Source organism: Callithrix jacchus, chromosome 1, assembly GCF_049354715.1.
Source record: "Callithrix jacchus isolate 240 chromosome 1, calJac240_pri, whole genome shotgun sequence".
NCBI lineage: Eukaryota > Metazoa > Chordata > Mammalia > Primates > Cebidae > Callithrix > Callithrix jacchus.
The window spans coordinates 152385479-152403708 of NC_133502.1; the positions used below are offsets into that span (position 1 = coordinate 152385479).

At 34.3% G+C, this 18230-nt stretch overlaps 1 protein-coding gene across 3 annotated transcripts in view; it reads left to right on the forward strand.

Annotated features, from left to right (window-relative positions):
- The window catches only part of SMC2 (structural maintenance of chromosomes 2), a 52080-nt gene extending 34825 nt beyond the window's left edge, over positions 1-17255 (forward strand). For all 3 annotated transcript variants that reach the window (XM_009000516.5, XM_002743157.7, XM_009000518.5), the window contains exons 18-25: positions 1281-1474; positions 2933-3076; positions 3553-3747; positions 5549-5749; positions 7886-8002; positions 10202-10362; positions 13994-14141; positions 15083-17255. In XM_009000516.5, coding sequence (XP_008998764.1) covers positions 1281-1474; positions 2933-3076; positions 3553-3747; positions 5549-5749; positions 7886-8002; positions 10202-10362; positions 13994-14141; positions 15083-15259 — 1337 coding nt within the window. In that variant the 3' untranslated portion in view covers positions 15260-17255. The remainder of the gene's footprint in view (positions 1-1280; positions 1475-2932; positions 3077-3552; positions 3748-5548; positions 5750-7885; positions 8003-10201; positions 10363-13993; positions 14142-15082) is intronic.
- Positions 17256-18230: the final 975 nt, after the last annotated feature.

Here is an 18230-nt window from a genome sequence, read left to right on the forward strand (position 1 = left end):
TTTAAGACACATATGATAAAGTTTCTTTAGGGGAGATCCAATTATGGGATTTCTGGGTCTTCAGGTATAGTCATTTCATCTTTATTATATATTGTCAAAGATCTGTTCATTTTTACCAGTATTCATTTTTTTTAACCAATATTCATTTCCATCAGTGGCATATGAAAGTTTTCATTTCTCCAAGTTCTTTTCTCTCCAGACTTCTAAAATTTTCCAAATCTGCTGGTTGTGAAAAGATAGCATGCATTAACATTTAATTTGCATTTCTCTAATGGCTGATGAAATTTGAGATCTTTTTTGTATGTTCATTGGACCTTTGGGTTTCTACTTCTGTGAATTTTCTATTTATTTCTTTTGCCCATGGGTTTTTCATGATTTTTTTCCCATTCTCATTCTTAAGAGTCCTAGTTTCTTGTAGGTTATGTGCATTGCAAATTTCCTACTAATATCTTTTTTAACTTATGTACTGGTCTTTTAATTGTGTTTGTGTTCACAGTATTTTTGTTACACAAAAATTTTTAATATTCATTGTTCATTTTAAGAAGACAGCTTTTATGTTTTCCTTAGTATTTAATTGTATATGGTAGTTTTAATTTTTGTCATTCATTAAGGCAATATCCACACACTTGCTTCTCCATTAATATTTTAATAATTTCAGTAATGACTTCCAAGGCTATATTTGCACCTGGGTCCTAACACTCACAATATACATCAGTTGTTACAGCAACGTGTTCATTCAATATTGCTCTTTTATTTTTTTCTTTCACAAATTTGTGGATATTTTTCCTTTGCTGTATCCTAGACATGCTGTTACATTATTTGTCAACTGTAATGAGAAGTTTCCTGAATAAAATAGGCAAAGAACGCAAAGTAAAACACACAGTAAGCTTGTTTATGAAATTATACTCTTTCTGGCAACTATAGGAAAAACACTATAGTTAGACTGTTCTGGTTTTAGGAACCATACACATGCATTAAAAGTAGGATCTGTAATTTTTTTTCTTTTTTAAATAAGTTGCTTCAATACCTTTGTAAAAGGAAAGTTGTAGGTGAAGTTTAATTTCAGAATAAAATTATTCTGTTACAGATCTTTAGAATATTCAAGTTTGGCTTTTAGGTAGGATCTGTGTTTCATTATACCATTTCTAGAATATCATTGGGATCATTAATTTTCTTAAATTCTAGCCTATAATTTTCCAATTTCTTCTTTTAAAAGTTGAATTTGTAAACCTTCACCTATACATGTTAATTTAGCCACGTTTGCCTACTTTTTGATGCAGAGGAAAGTGAGGAGACTTTGAAAAACACTAAAGAAATCCAAAAAAAAGCAGAAGAAAAATATGAAGTACTGGAGAATAAAATGAAAAACGCAGAAGCTGAGAGAGAGCGAGAACTAAAGGATGCTCAGAAGAAACTGGATTGTGCCAAAACAAAGGCAGATGCATCTAGCAAGAAAATGAAGGAAAAACAGCAGGTAAATAACTTCTTTTTGAAATTGAACCAACCTTTTAAAGTCAACATAGAGCTGATGGTGGTACAGCATCATTGGTTGACCTTATTCCTCAGAATTAATTTCAAAATCTAAAAGTGAGCAGTGTTCTTTGGAAACAAACTTCTTACAAGTCCAAGGAATATACAGGATGAGCATCTCAAATCCGAAATACAGCAGTTAGAAACTTTTTGAGTGTTGACCCTGAGGCTCAAAGGAAATGCTCATTGGAGCAGATTGGATTTGGGATACTCAACTAGTCAGTATAATGCAAATATTCCAAAATAAGAACTCTGAAGTCTGAAATCCTGCAGTTGAGTGTTTCATAGTTGTGAGTAGGAAATGCTAATTTTAAGGAAAGGGCGAAGTTGATGGTAAATGCTTCCTTCAAGAGTGGATGGCCTTTTTCAGGAGTGGATTATTTGATGATGTGGATGTCATATCAGAGATTCAGTAAGTTGACATTTTTATTTGGTAAGCACCTAAGTGAATGTGCACTGTGAGAGCATGATGTAAGACAAAGCATATTATGTTTACAAAGTGTTGCTCAATTGTAAACTGATGGTACTTTACTATATCTTTTAGATAATGCCAAAGCTGGAATTTGAACCTAGGTTTTTGTCTCCAAAGACTACTCGTAATCACTGTTTTATGCAATTTCACCTAAATATATTTTCCTCACATTGTTTTTTAGCCCACTAAGATTCTTGTCATTAAATAGCTGCACAAAGTATTTTCTAATGCAGGGGTCCCCAACCCCTAGGCCACAGACCAGTAACGTGTGAGATGTGTGGTAAATGAGAATTGCCACTTGAGCTCCACTTCCTGTCAGATCAGCGACATTAGATTCTCACAGGAGTGTAGACCCTTTTGAGAACTGTGCATGCAAGGGATCTAGGTTGCTCATTCTTTATGAGAATCTAATGCCTGATGATTGGAGATGGGGTGGTTTTATCCCAAAACCATACTCTCTCCCTGCTCCTGCCATATGGAAAAATCATCTTCCACAAATCTGGTCCCTGGTGCCAAAAAGGTTGGGGACTGCTGTTGTAATAAACTGAAGGCTATAGTGGGAAAGAAGAATATTGAAAAACTTTTTTACACATTGAACAATTTTGTTTTTAAAAAAGCTTTACTTCCACTAATTCATCTGTTACATAGAATTTTATATTGTTTTTCCCGTAGGAATAAAGGATAAAGGAAATAATTTATGCAGAGTTCTTTGAACCTATAAAAATTACACATACTTTTGTCTTTTTAATATAGGAAAATAACCTTCCTCTTCCTGGGGAAGCAGCTTAACCTGTACTTTTGGTAGCAGAGCAGTAACAAAGCTGTGGGTCTTACTTGTATAAGATTATTACTAATTTAATTTTCCTGTACATATTTGTTTTTTAGTAGTTAATAACCTGTGTGAATACCCAAATACTGTGTTTTTTATAGGAAGTTGAAGCTATTACTCTGGAACTGGAAGAGCTCAAGAGAGAACATACCTCTTACAAGCAACAGCTTGAAGCTGTAAATGAAGCTATCAAATCCTATGAAAGTCAGATTGAAGTAATGGCAGCTGAGGTGGCTAAAAATAAGGTAGGATTTATTTATCAAATTGGAGAATTTGAAAATGCTAATCTTTTTATGAAACGTTAGCTTAAGATATTTGACTTAAGTGTTCTCAGTCTTTTCACTTGTCATGATTAGAGAATAAGGCATACTTGGCTTTTACTCATCCAGAATTGCCTCTTTTGGAGTTGCATACATCAGTCAGCTTCTAGTAGCTCCTCTTATTCCTCACCCAGGTGATTCTATCTACGTTACATCTAGCAGAAATGCTCTAATTTCCAGCATAAACACTGTGTACCCCAACCCCTTTTTCCAGGGGTAATCTAAGTTTTCTTCTCTGTTAATTCATTAGTCCTTTTAATGGTGATATATAGAGGATTAGGTGATCATCTTTCTGCCTGTAATCACATTGCCATCTTGCCTAGGGATCTGCCAGATAATTTTTTAGTAAATTAAAAATATTTACATGTTACCTCACCACATATTTTAATTTTTTGTTTTAGGAGTCAGTAAATAAAGCCCAAGAAGAGGTGACCAAGCAAAAAGAGGTGATAACAGCCCAAGACACTGTAATTAAAGCTAAATACGCAGAAGTGGCAAAGCACAAGGAGCAAAACAATGATTCTCAGCTTAAAATTAAGGAATTAGACCACAACATCAGCAAACATAAACGGGAGGCTGAAGATGGTGCAGCAAAGGCACGTTTGTGTTCATTTTTTATACTTAATCAAATTTTTGTTTCTGAGCTCTTGAAAAATTTTAGAAAACTGCTTGATGGAGAACTCTATAAATATAAATGGCAGAATTACAGCCTGACATAAATTTGAGCTTGCAGCTCTTAACTGCTTTTCAACAATGCTAAATTTCAACAAATGGCACAAATGTTTTACTTTTAGATTTCATTTTAATTATTTGTTCCCATCTACAAGGTGTATTTACCAAATGTTTGGTGGTCTCCCATGGTAATAACTTTTCTCCACCAAATGTTGATAGAACTAATTACTTATGTGCTAGTAATGATTCTATACCTTATTTCAAATTGAATTTAAAGAACTCACAGAGTTGTATATACAGGTAACCTAAAAAAGGACTGAATTGGCTTCCAGATGTCTTTGAGTGTCACTGCTGTCATTATCTGCAACTTTATAAAAAAAAATCTGATGTTTAGCCAAGCAGTTTTCGAGGTTACCCCATGCTTGCTTTCTTTGATGTATCACAGCGCATTTACTTTAGTGCTTTAAAGAGAACACGTGCTTTTGTAGAAATTCATTGCTTGGTTGAGAAGCTGCATTCACATGGTATTAATTCATCCAGCATGTTTTCTTACGTCCAGGAATTTTTTAGCATCCTAAAAATACACGAACTTTAACCTCCGAAAGATTAAGAACCATACAAAGCAATCTCTCCCTTTTCTAAAAGAACCGTGGAACTTGGTTTAAAAAACATTTTTTGTGGCTACATTATAATCTCCCACTTTATTACTATTGATTTCCCATTAGCTTAGTGATAGTGGACTGACTGAAATATTACCAACGCCAATGTTACTGCTAATAGTTTTTTGGTAATTGAAAATGCTAGTACTGGTGATTGCTAGGAGATTTTATTTACACTTGAAAGAGTAGAAGGAGGGACTTGCAAGTGGGGCTGCTAAGAAGTCAACAATTCTTTGAAAAACATAGTTAATCAAAGATTTATTGCATACCTACTAATATCAGATACTGTGCCAGGCACTGACAACTATACTCAATGCTTTCAGAGAGCTTACAGGTCAAAAGGGGAAGATACAGTAGAAATGTTAATTTTATTTTGGGGCCTACAGGTGAGACCATATTCATGGAATTAATGCAGGTTAACAAATTAACAAAGATTGGATTCTGCCAGTGAGAATGAATCATAATTCTAGTAGAATAAAGTATTCTTTAAGCACTATAATTTGAACTGTATAATCAGTTGTATTACATGAAAAAATATTATACTGTGCCTTTTTCAGAATGGTGGGAGCAGGGACAGAGTCCATGTTTAGGGCAGTTTCTTAGAATATAGTTCTGAGACAAAAATTATTAGGTCTCAGTCAGCGTTAGTCTCCATAATTTTACCAAATCTATGACTTAAGTATTAAAATAATTTTAACTTCTCACAAGTTGTTTTTTTGAAGCAATAGATGGAATTTGGTAAGTTCTAAAGGAGTTCTATCTGACTTATGTTTCACTCTAATACAGGTGCTTTGCATATACTTTGTAAGATTTGTGAGCTGGCTCTTCTAATGCAAAGTAATAGGGAGATCTTTTGCTATACAAACTCTTCTGTAATCTGTGCCCCAGGTGAAATACTCATCTTATTCTTGTCAGTAATGAAACTCATTTTTAAAAATGAGTCATTGAGGGTTCTTTCTCTTCAGTATTTGATTAAAAAGTATTAGATATTTAAGAAACTGGTTTATATATATTGCTTTGTAAACTTTCATAGATCTGATCTCCATCTATTTTTATATGTGGCTAGGTATCCAAAATGTTGAAAGATTATGACTGGATTAATACAGAGAGACACCTCTTTGGCCAACCCAATAGTGCCTATGATTTCAAAACTAACAACCCTAAAGAAGCTGGTCAAAGACTTCATAAGTTGCAAGAAATGAAGGAGAAACTAGGAAGAAATGTCAATATGAGAGCTATGAATGTACTGACAGAAGCTGAAGAGCGGGTGAGTCAATTTCCTATGAGCATCTGGCCCCATTAGGAAATGACTACCATTGATAGCAATTATTAGAGTTAACCTTTTGCAGATGTCCTTGATACTTTTCTTTCTGCTTTTTTTCTCTTTTTGTCATTTTTTTCTTATTACTCTTTTGTGTCATTGTTTTTACATTCTGTTACACCTGGAATGACTTTTCCACTGGCTTTTGTTCTTTGTCAGACATTTTTGAATCTTGTTAATTCCTCACATTTCTATCATTTCTTTCACTTGCATTGAAAAGCCTTGAGTAAGGTACGCTGCTGTTTGCCTAGTCACCAGTCATTCCAAAACTGCTTTCTCTTGACTCTACTGTCTACTGAAACTATTATATAACTAACGACTAAATCCATTATATACATAAATACTGTTTCACTAATCTGTAAATCCTGCAGCCTTTTCTCAGTTTTAATGCTCTCATTTACTTGATAATGTTATTCATCTCCCCTAACCTGACAAAACTGAGTCTGGGAAGAGAATTTACTGTCATCTAATGATGAACTTGGGAGGACCTTTCACTAGAAAGACCCAGCAGAGGAAGCATTCCTTACTTTTAAGATAGCCATAAGAAATAGCTCTCTTAGTAATTTTATATTAATGTTCCTTACCTTCCTTAATTTTGCAAAATTATGTTTGAATTTGCAAATCATAGAGTAAAATTCATCTGCAACACTAATAATAAGAGCACAATTACTTTTAAGAATTTTACCATAACGTTTTTTTAACTTATTGGTATAAATATGCATAAAGAGTCTAGATTATGTTAGATACCAAACAGATGAATCATGAAGGTGTTGTAATCTCTCTATAAAATGCTCCTGCTGGTTTTCACTTCTACATTAAAGCTTTGCAATATGTGGCATATTTGTGGAAGGAATACTTTATTCTGAATTTGACCTGCATAACATGATGAAACTTGTTCGCTTTTACTGGTTTACTTCTATTAATGAGACCTGAGTCTAGTATTTTTTTTTTCCAAAAGAATTTATCAACTCCTATCTCTTTAGCAGAGGGGAAGCCTGTATTGTTGATGAGCAGATGGGCTTTTATTTTTTGTGTTTTGTATCCATCTACATAAGCAATTACATGGATTTTCATGCAGAAATAAGGTAAAAATGTTGAGAGGAGGCTTGGGGAGTGTGGCTATAAAGGAGAGGGACAGCAAGGAAGACAGTAGGGCAGGCTAGAGATGTTCAAGCCTCCTTGAAATGTAGGGCTTTAATGAGAAATATGTTAGGAAGTCTCACTGCTGTTGGTGGTATGATTATCCCTCTACAGCCTTGCTCAAAGGAAGACTACTCTAAAGTCGTGCTATTTGAGCTGAAATTTCAGGGAACCGTTAAGTCAGATATAGAGAAAGAGCATTCAGGAAGGGAGAACAGTGCAGGGGCCATAAGACAATAGTGAGTTTATTATGTTCAAAGGAGCTGTCAAGGACCAGATGGCCAGAACCTGGGGAGGAGTTTAATGTCATACAATCGAGGGATAAATAAAGTCCAATTCCCTTTATCCTCATGCATTCAGGGCTTAAAACCTAGATGATTGGTTGATGGGTGCAGGAAACCATCATGGCACATGTATTCAATGTAACAAATCTGCACATTCTGCACATGTATTCCAGAACCTAAAATAAAAACTATAATAAGGTCCTGTTTATGTAGGACCATCATGGTGAAGGATCAAAATTTTGTTCATGTCACTGCTAAGGCTGATGTTAAGTCGAGAGCTTTCAGGGCTACTTAAGTTTATATATAACACTTTTTTTTTTTTTTTTTTGCCTTGGCTGCTAAGGAGATAAGAAAGTATTAGTGGAGTCAAAATATTTTAAGAACTTGTCTGATAAATTCTAAGTTCTAGCAATTTAATTTTGTTTATATATATATGGATGATTTTACTCCTAATTTTTTAAGAGTATGTATATATACATGCACATCATATAGTATATATTTATATTACAAGAGTATATATAACTCTTACTGCATTATATCTTTTTGGAAATAGGAATATATATATCATAATATAAAAATAATGAAACCTGTTTATTTCTGACTGAATTCCAGAATAGAGATTTTATATTTTCAGTCAATTATGTTTTCTTTCTCACAGTATAATGACTTGATGAAGAAGAAGAGAATTGTGGAAAATGACAAATCCAAAATTCTTACAACTATAGAAGACCTTGACAAGAAGAAAAACCAAGCCCTAAATATTGCTTGGCAAAAGGTATTTGAACCCCAAAATATTGTTTTGTTTTACTTGAGGTGGCAAGGATGAAAATATATTATCAGGGCATTTATACTCAGTAAGAAATTTGAAATGGCTGATCTTTGTTTGAGACACATGTTCACACCTTAATTAAAACCTCAGACTTTTTAGATGCATTTTTTCTTTTTTGACTTGACTGCTACCCGATGCTGACGTTCTTGTACCTCTAAAATTTGGACAATAAACAAGGCAAGTTTAGTATTCTCTTTTACAAGATGCTTACTCAACAAAAAAATCCTAATTCCATTTTTGTATTAGGACAACTCCGGCCGATCTCAGGCTTCTTTACTTCCTCTTTCCTGACTTCATGTATCTGTCTCCTATAGGATAATTCCTTAGCCTCTCATGCAGAAGTTTATCCATTTTTACTACAGTAAAAGACTCTTGTGCCTTCTGGGTTTTATTTGAGCACATTGCCTCTTTTTCTCTTTGTAATTCTGTAGGAACTTTAATGCAGCACAATTATCTCTTTTAGTCACCTTGTTTTTTTCCTTCTCTAAGCCTTATTTTCAATGCTCCATTCCCTGTAGTATTTGTCTCCTTTAAAAATGGAAGCAAAAGGCTGACCCTGTTATTGTTGTGCAGCATGTCAATTTAACACTAGATCTGAGAGGTTTTTTTTCTTTTTTACTGCCAGAGTTTCTGGACTTAGTACAAATCAGAATCTATTGTCTAAGCATAACCTGCTCTTCCCCAGTATCCACAGTTCTTCCAAAGATTTATTCAGTGCTTATTATATTCTAGTCACTATTCTCAAATTAATTTTCTCATCTAATCTTCACAGTAACCTAGTGAAGTAGATATGTTTATCATCAGCGTTGTATTCTTCCTTCTGGCTTCAGGCAGACTTGATTGACAAAGTGACAAAGCCAGAGTATTCTAGGCTTTTTTTGTTTCTTCTTTGCTTCCTTCATAGCCTCTTTGGACTTGCAGAGTTCTATTTTATTTCATCTTTATATGAATCTATGAATATTACTTATTTTCTATATAGCATAGGGCTCTATTCTTCTCTGTCCATTCTCTTTTAGAGGAAGTTTCACACTGGGTTCACGGTTATATTCAGGTTTAGGAGCATTCCTGTCTCTTGGTCCTGAGCTGCCGCTACCCCACTTGGCTTAGAACCTGCTTCCACTTTGTAGGATATTATTCAGCAGGTGTGGGATTGCTCTTAAAATGTGTGTTCCTTAGTAAATCTATATTTATTAGTACTGCTTGAGTCTGAGATTTTCTTGTTACTATAAGTATGTATTAAAAAGTGTATTTACATTTGAATTCTGTATACCTGCCTTTGAATTTGGAGATTTCTCTAGAGAACTTGGCTATCAAGTCTTTGTGTATGTGTGTGTGTGTTACAATTTCAAGTTTGACTGCTGAACTAAGAATATTAGTCATGTCTTTGAAGACAGATGGCTAAATTTCCCAAATCATCAATCAAGTGCATGCGAACAAAAGTTAACCCTATTAGAAGCTAGGTTTTTGGTCCTAAATCTCTGTCTCCTTCTGTGGCAAGACGGGGACAGGCCAAACAGCTTTCTTTTCTTTTGGGATCTAATCCTATTTCTGGCCCTCACCAGCTTAACCTCTTCATCTAGGAGATGAGGCATATAGAATAGAATCCTTTAACACCTTGAACAAAGACCACAAAGATCTGGTCCTTTGATTTCATGACCCTTTTTCTCCTGGGTCTCACCCTAATCTGCTTAGGCCTTCAGTAACCATAGACCCATCTTATTCTATCATCAGTCAAGAGGAAAAAGAAAGGTTTTATAAGAGAAGACTTCATTCCAAAAAGACTTTTGTTTTTGTTTGCTTCTCTATTTTGTCTTTTATTCTCATGGGATACAATTGCGTGTATTTTGATGATTCCTGCAGTATGTTCTACCAAAGCATCAAAACTTTGGAGTAGAGTTAGAGCTGTACATTCTAGTTCCCCTGGAAATTACAGCAGGATTCAGGAATTCATTTTTGTAGAGGGCCAGATACTAATATTTTTTGCTTGTGAGCATATCCAGATTTGTCACATGGGCCATAGTTTGTCAGCCCCTCAGTTAGAGTAGCAGACAATGAAGTAGAACTGCTTTGTTGCATGTACATATATCAATATCAATAATTGATTCTTCTTGGAAAGCATGCTGATGTTTAATTTTTTTAATCTAGGTGAACAAGGACTTTGGCTCTATATTTTCTACTCTTTTGCCTGGTGCTAATGCTATGCTTGCACCACCAGAGGGTCAAACTGTTTTGGATGGCCTGGAATTCAAGGTTGCCTTAGGAAATACCTGGAAAGAAAACTTAACTGAACTTAGTGGTGGTCAGAGGTGAGGAAATCACTTTTCAATATTAGAATTTTAATTTCTCTTACTTTATTATAATTCATCTCATTACCTCACAATTGTATTTCTGTTTTAATTTAACTACCTTTGCTGTAGAATTTAAGGAGCCTAATATATAAGACTAAAGATTTTAGTAACATTTGATTAAAATAGCAGGTGACAAAGGAGAAATAAGAAGTACATAGAAAATTAGACAAAATATGTTTTTAAAAAAATCTATTTTCAAATACTAGAAAATGAATAGTCCAATAGTCCAGGGCAAGATGAAACAGAAATGCTGAGCCCTATGTTCACATATGTTTTTGGACTTCAGATACAGAATGGGAACCCAAACAGAGGTCAGTGGTCTAAGTTAAAAAGAAAGATGATTAGAATTTTTCAGTGCCCCAGAGTGCTATACCTTGGTTAGGTCTCTACTGTCCTGAACTGAAGACTAATCTAGACACACCCTAAGAAACTGACCTACATGTTACTTATTTATCAGAATAAAGGCCAATGGTTTTTCAAGAAGGTTTAAAAAAAACAAATTGACATACTAAACAGCATAACCACAATGTCCAGCATGTAATGAAAAATTAAAAAATCAATGAGTAGAAACAGACTATGAAATGACAGATGATCAAAGTAGGAAACAAGGAAGTTAGAGTTATCGTTAATCATTTTCAAGAATTACAATAAAACATGAACATACTGAGGGAAATAGAAGCTACTAAAAAAAATTAAGTGGACCTTCTAGAGATTAAAAAAGGAAAGGTTCATTGCATAAGATTAACAGCTTTAAAAAAAATGAGTAAATTTTAAGACACAGCAATAAAAAAATCTATTCAAGTTACATTGAGAAATAAAAAACAGGAAAAAAAAACAGCTTCAGTGTCCTATGGGAAGCTGTCTAATGTACAAGTAATTGGAGTTCCAAAGGAGAGGAATAGGAAGGATGGAAAAATACTTGAAGAAATTATAGCTCCATATTTTCCAGATTTGATGAATTCTGTAAACCCACAGACTTGAGTTCTGTTAACCTCCAGGATAAACAGAACAAAAGTGTTGAAAACCAGTGATTAGGAGGAAAATCCTAAAAGTAGCTAGAGAAAAAGAGACATATTATACACCAGTGAATAAAAATAAAAATGACTTGAGACTTCTCATTAAACACTATGCAAGCCAGAAGTCTGGTCCGTAAAGTGTTGAAAGTAAAACCTATCAACTTAAAATTGCATGTCTGACATAAATATTCTTCAAATTGAAGACAATATGAATACTTTTCAGACAAAAACAAAAGCTGTGAAAGGATTTGATTTAGCAGAACCATACTACTGCAGGTTAAAGGAAGTTCTGAGGCAAAAGGAAAGTGATACCAGATGGAACCTTGGATCTGTATAAAGGAAGAGTGTTGGGAAATAGCATGGATTTCGAGTTCCAGGAACTTTTCACCCAGCATTATGCAGTGATTCAGAAAATCAACATAGTCATAGAAACCCAAAAGGTCATATGTCCTCACTCCTTACCTGCAGATAGCCAATTAATTAAAACCTCCTGAAAGAAGGTTGTAAATATTCACATAATTGAAATGTGTTTAATTTAATATTTTTTTTGCTCCTGCAGGATATATAATCCATAAACCTTGAATTGTTCATGTCCTGTAATACCATCATGTAACCCTTCTTTATGTATATAGAAAATATTGTCACCTGTTAATTTTTCTTATTACCCCTTTTATCATTTTTATGAGTAGATATAGATTTTACTTATATTTTTACAATAGATATGGTTTGTAAATAATTTAAGAATCGAAAAGACAGCTCCTGCTGCCTGTTCATCAAAATTGAATTTCATAGTTTAGATCCTAATATCTTTAGCTGTATTTGCCAATCCCTAGAAAATATTTTGAAGAAAATAAGAAATGTATGCTTCTCTTCTTATTGGACCTATAAATTACTTTCATAATTAAGATGCTATAAAGTTATTTTTAGCTATACCACTATACAGCATGGCAGTTAAACCCTCCAGTGTAGCAGATTTTAAGTTTAAAATTCAATACTTAAGACACTCATCACAGAGAAAGACAATGAAACATAATTTTAGGTTGGCTAAATGACCTTAGCTCCCTTTTATAGAGGAGATTAACAGTCTCAATGTGATTGGTTTTGATTATACTGTTTTATTCTTTTTTTTTTTTTTTGGCTAGGATTCTTTTTTTCTCCACTTGTACACACATTTTTTTCTCTACTTACATATTTTTAAATAAATACCTCTATTACAATGCAGCAAGCCTTGGGCTGGGCATAGTGGCTCACGCCTGTAATCCCAGCATTTTGAGAGACTGAGGTAGATGGATCACTTGAGGTCAGAAGTTCAAGATCAGCCTGGCCAACATGGTGAAACCCTGTCTCTACTATAACTACAAAAGTTAGCCAGGTGTGGTGGCAGGCACTTGTAATCCCAGCTATTTAGGAGGCTGAGGTAAGATAATCACTTGAACCCAGGAAGTGGAGGTTGCAGTGAGCCGAGATCATGCCACTGCACTCCAGCCTGGGTGACAGAGCAAGATTCTGTCTCAAAAAGAAGATGCAGCAAGCATTGAGTTGCCTCTTCTCGTACTATATATGCCAGGAGATACTTGAAGTTAGTTACAGAATATTACAAATGTTACTCTAATTTTTAGTCTAATATGAAGTATTCATAAATATTTTGTATTAAGACTTTTTATGAATTATATATTTTTAAGAAAAAAATAGAAGTATGATCCTTCTAGAAGAGAACTGAAAATATGCTGTGTAACTAAATTTTATGTAAGCTTGTTTGAACTTTGACATGATGTACGTAGAGTAATGGGCCATCATCTGTACAGCTTATTTGCAGTGGTGCCAAAAGTATATAGTGTGTGTCTGTGTTTGTCTGTATATGCATGCTTACATAAGTATACATTATGAAAGTCTGAAAAATGACATCTAACCCAGTTACATTACCAAGACAATAGCTGTTGTCTTAAATAATTACATAGCCCTTAGTCACCTGCTACCTATGCTCTAATAAGCGAAATTGGGAAGGAAAAGAAAAAGAACTTTTAAAACTAAGATGATCTTAAGAATAGGGACCAAATGTAATATGACATTATTAAAATTGTCTTATGAAATAGCATGCTTCTGAAAAGAGGAAAAATGGAAAGCTAAAATCAAATTTTTTTGTTTTTGAGACGGGTTTCGCTCTTGTTACCCAGGCTGGAGTGCAATGGCATAATCTCGGCTCACCGCAACCTCCGCCTCCTGGTTTCAGGCAATTCTCCTGTCTCAGCCTCCTGAGTAGCTGGGATTACAGGCACGCGCCACCATGCCCAGCTGATTTTTTGTATTTTTAGTAGAGACGGGGTTTCACCATGTTGACCAGGATGGTCTTGATTTCTTGACCTCGTGATCCACCTGCCTTGGGCTCCCAAAGTGTAAAATCAAATATTTTAATACAACAAAAGTGTTAAAGTTTAAAACTCAAGATTTTTTTAAATGACTACCTTTCAGATAAATCTGCTGTATTCACAATAGGATCACATATTTGCTTCAGTGTTTTTGATAAATGATAAAATCAAATTTTTATGACTTTTCTTCCACTGACCTTTTCTTAGGTCTTTAGTGGCCTTGTCACTAATACTGTCCATGCTCCTCTTCAAACCTGCTCCAATTTATATCCTTGATGAGGTAGATGCAGCCTTGGATCTTTCTCATACCCAAAATATTGGACAGATGCTACGTACTCATTTCACACATTCTCAGGTAAGAACCAGAAAAGAATGTCTCCTAAAAACCATTCTTTAGTAGTAGTCAATGTTAGTAAGATATTTAGGGTTGATAAATACTAAAGCATTGTATATCTGTTTAAATATACTCTTATTTAAGTAGGCATAGAAGGAAAAAAGATTCACTATTCCTTTTAAACAAAGATCTAGGCATTAAAAATGCTAGTTGTAGCATGGAGATTCCAGTTTAGTCATAATACAGAATTGATTTAGGGTTAATATTGTTTTTCTAGTTAGCTGCCATAAAATTGTACAATCAAAACTGTCTCTGGAATATTTAACTCAGGTATCAGAAAGTCATGTGACACTTGATGGGAGAATTTAATTTCTCATGGCCAAAAAGTAGAAGAAAGCCTCTTGAAGCTAAAAACAGTTTGTTTTTGTTGCACTATTGCTCTAGGAGCTGAGGCTGCCAAATATATTTGCATAAATGATGCACTATACAACTCTTGGGACTTCACTCATAGTTAACTATGGATTGAGTATTTATTATAGCAGTGTTTTGGCAAATAACATTAAACTGGGTGGCAGGGGGTGCCTAAGTATTCAAAAGTTCCATTTGGGCTAGTGGTGTGCTATAGGAACTTGAAACCTTTGACATTATAAAAATATACAAGAAAAAATATTTCACTGGAGCAGCTGTAGTTAGCTGTAAAACCGAATGCCAGCTACAAAAGATAGCAACAGCAGTCAACCACCAGGAAGTAGTAAAATTGGGTGACAAAGGATTCAAAGTAAAATTAAAAGATTTTTGAAACAATATGGAAAGCTAGCATTCATTAAGGTACTTAATATAACTATTTAAAGAAATAAGAAAATCAAAATGATCTCCAAACTATTTTTCTCCCAGTATAAAAGGAGTAAATGTCAAATATATCACAAAAAGTTTTTTATGCTTTTTTTTCTTTTTTCCTTAAGTTCATTGTGGTGTCACTAAAAGAAGGTATGTTCAACAATGCAAACGTTCTTTTCAAAACCAAATTTGTGGATGGTGTTTCTACGGTAGCCAGATTTACTCAATGTCAAAATGGAAAGATTTCAAAGGAAGCAAAATCCAAGTCTAAAGCACCCAAAGGAGCACATGTGGACATTTAAACTACAAATGTATTTCTTCACCTTGACCTGTTTTTTAAAACTTAAACTTTTAAGGACTTGGGATAACTAATTTGTTTATATAAAAATAATGTTATTATGTTACTTAACCCATGTTTTCTCTTTATATAATCATTTATAAATGAGCGTATATTCCCTGATCTCTTGTCTAATTATGGTCCAGTTATTGCGGCTGTGATTTTATGCATATCATCAAATGTTTTTTTTTTATGCAGGTCTTTTATATATTAGAGATCCTGAGATACCTGATTCTGTACGTAAAAGCTAATATACAAAGAAGCAAATTAAATTACATGATAAATGTAGCTGATTATCAGTGTTTAATTCATTTAATTCCTAAGGCAATATTAATGTGTTTTCTATTGTAATGAAGTCATTCAGGTAAGGAAGAATAAAAGGGAACACATAGAAAGTTATTATGCATGCACGGAGCTCTTTGAGGTTAGTTCGTTAAGGACAACTCCATACCCCTGATTTAGACTGAGATGGAAAACAGGTCTTGAAAGATTTATTTTAATGGTATATGAATATCATGTTCCTATATGCTTAATAATTGGTCTACAGCTTTAATGTTTTTGCGTTTTTAAGCATTGTAAGTATTTTTAAATCAAAGCTGAGGAGGAGGTGTGGCATGGTACTGTCTCCTGTATGTTTATCTGAAGTCTATTAATATTTTCTAAGATTTTTGTCAGCCTTTTCATAATCCAATCATTAACAACCTATTGGTAAATGAGAATTAGGAGCCAGTAGACTACACCAAATTTGTTTCCTGAGCCTGATAAACATATAAATAAATCAGTCCATCTCTTCCACCAGAATAATTCAAAAGCCAGATGATTATTTGTGTCTTCTGCTTTCCAGTTCAAAGGGATGAAATTTCTTTAGTACTTAAAAGATGACAACAGCAAACATCATGAGAATACTATCTATAGTTCTTAGTATCTCTAGGTACATCACTAGAACATTGACTCCAAACTGAATCATAAAAGCTCTGATGTAATGTAATCTGATCTTCTGTGTGTGATTTTGGCCTCACATCTCTTCTTGATTTTTGAGTCTTATTTCCTTAGTATTATTATCATACCTTCCCTGATATATGGTTGTACTTCCTGGCCCTGGGCTTGACATTTCTCATCCTTCATTCTCCATATGTATATCAGAAAACATGCAGTAATTGATATTATGGGACACATTGGAAAGAACTGAATCTGGAATTAGTTCTGTTCACTGTGGAGGGGAAGGGAAATAATGCTGTAAATGTTGAGTTACAGTAAGTCCAGTGTCACATATAATAAAGTGTTTTGGTTTTTCAAGTGTATTGCAAACTGTTCCAAACAATCGTATCAATTCACACTATCAACATTAAAGTATACCACAGTATACAAATTAGTCATTTGCTGTTAATTTTAATATTTTTGATTTAATAGTTATTAAGTGGTATGCCATTGCTGTTTTAGCCAATGTTTTAAAAATAATTTAAGAGATTGACTATTTTGACTGATGTACTAATTTCCTTTTCTCTGCTACAAGTTTTCTGCTTGTATGCATTCTAATTTTTGTCTTGTATAACCTTGATCTTTGAAGATCCTCAAATGTGTATTAAATGTGAGTAATGTTTTTTTTTTCATTAGAGGGAAGACATTAAGGGGATTGGAGACATTTGTTTCACACATATGCAGTAATATGAGTTAACTAATATTTACCAAGCTTTTTCTGTACATTAGCTGCTGTTATCATTTGTATATATTTTCATATTTAATCCTCAAAGTAACCTAGTGAGGTAGATAATATTGTTAGCACTGTGTAATTGAGGAATTGAGTTGAGCAGAAAAGTTAGGAAACTTGCTCAGGGTTATAATACAGTGAGTGCGTGCCATGGCCCATGTATAGATCTTGTCCGTCTCCATAACCTATGGTATACCACCTCACTAACAACTTTAACATTTGTATTTGTTATACAAAATAAATTTAAGAAAAATGCTTGTATGAGCAGTATGTACAACATTAATGTTATCTTAAGAACCTCAACTACATGAAGAGAGGATTTGTTGTGGTGGTGACAGTCTTAGCATTTCAAGTAAGCTCACAGCAAATGCAAAGCAAAGACAAGAAATTTTCTCTTCCAATATAGTGGCATAATCTAAAGGCCAACATTCCCATAGATGGTAAATATAGATTGTAGAAAGAACTACCTGAGAACTCAGAAAACTGAAGAAAAACTAGAAAGATTTTGGATACGAAATAAAATTTGGAGGAAGAGACGGGCACAAGCTAAGGTTCGTGTTTTTGACCTAAGTACCAGGTGTAGTCACCATGCAGCTGTAGGAAAGCTAAGGCTGCAGTGGAAAGCCTGGGGTCTTTCTGGTCTCTAGAACTAAAGGATGGGACCTGGGATAACCACAGCTTCCAGAGAGTGTAGGAGAAATCTCAGAAGGGATAACAAGAGGACCTGCAGAAAGAGGTCCCAGATTTAGTAGATGACGTTGGCCAAAGTAATTGGCTGCTGAACTGTGAAGATACAGAACATCTCAAAGACAAAGCCAGATACTAGTTAAAATAGTAAGGACAGATTTACATCAGTAACATACTCTTGCAATAAGAAGAGTCCAGTATGAACTGAACTCAACTTTGATTTGTATTGAAGTGACCGGGTATCCTAAAGGGAGAATAAGGGAATAGAGGAGGGTAAGTGGGGGCTTAGTAGAGTAAGGGATATAAACAGGAAAGGGAGTAGGCTGATGTGAAACCCATTTGGATTTGTTAACTGCCTCTAATGTCAAGCTAGGCTCTTACCCTCCCAGAGACTGGGAATCTACCTTCAAGCGTTGGTTGGAAGAAACAGTAAATTCTTAGCAACTGTGAGCTTTCTCAGGTAAGCACTTTCAGGAAGAGGATAAAGTCAACTTACGGATGTGGCCTTGAGCTGTCAGGAACTACTAGTTTTTTGTTTGTT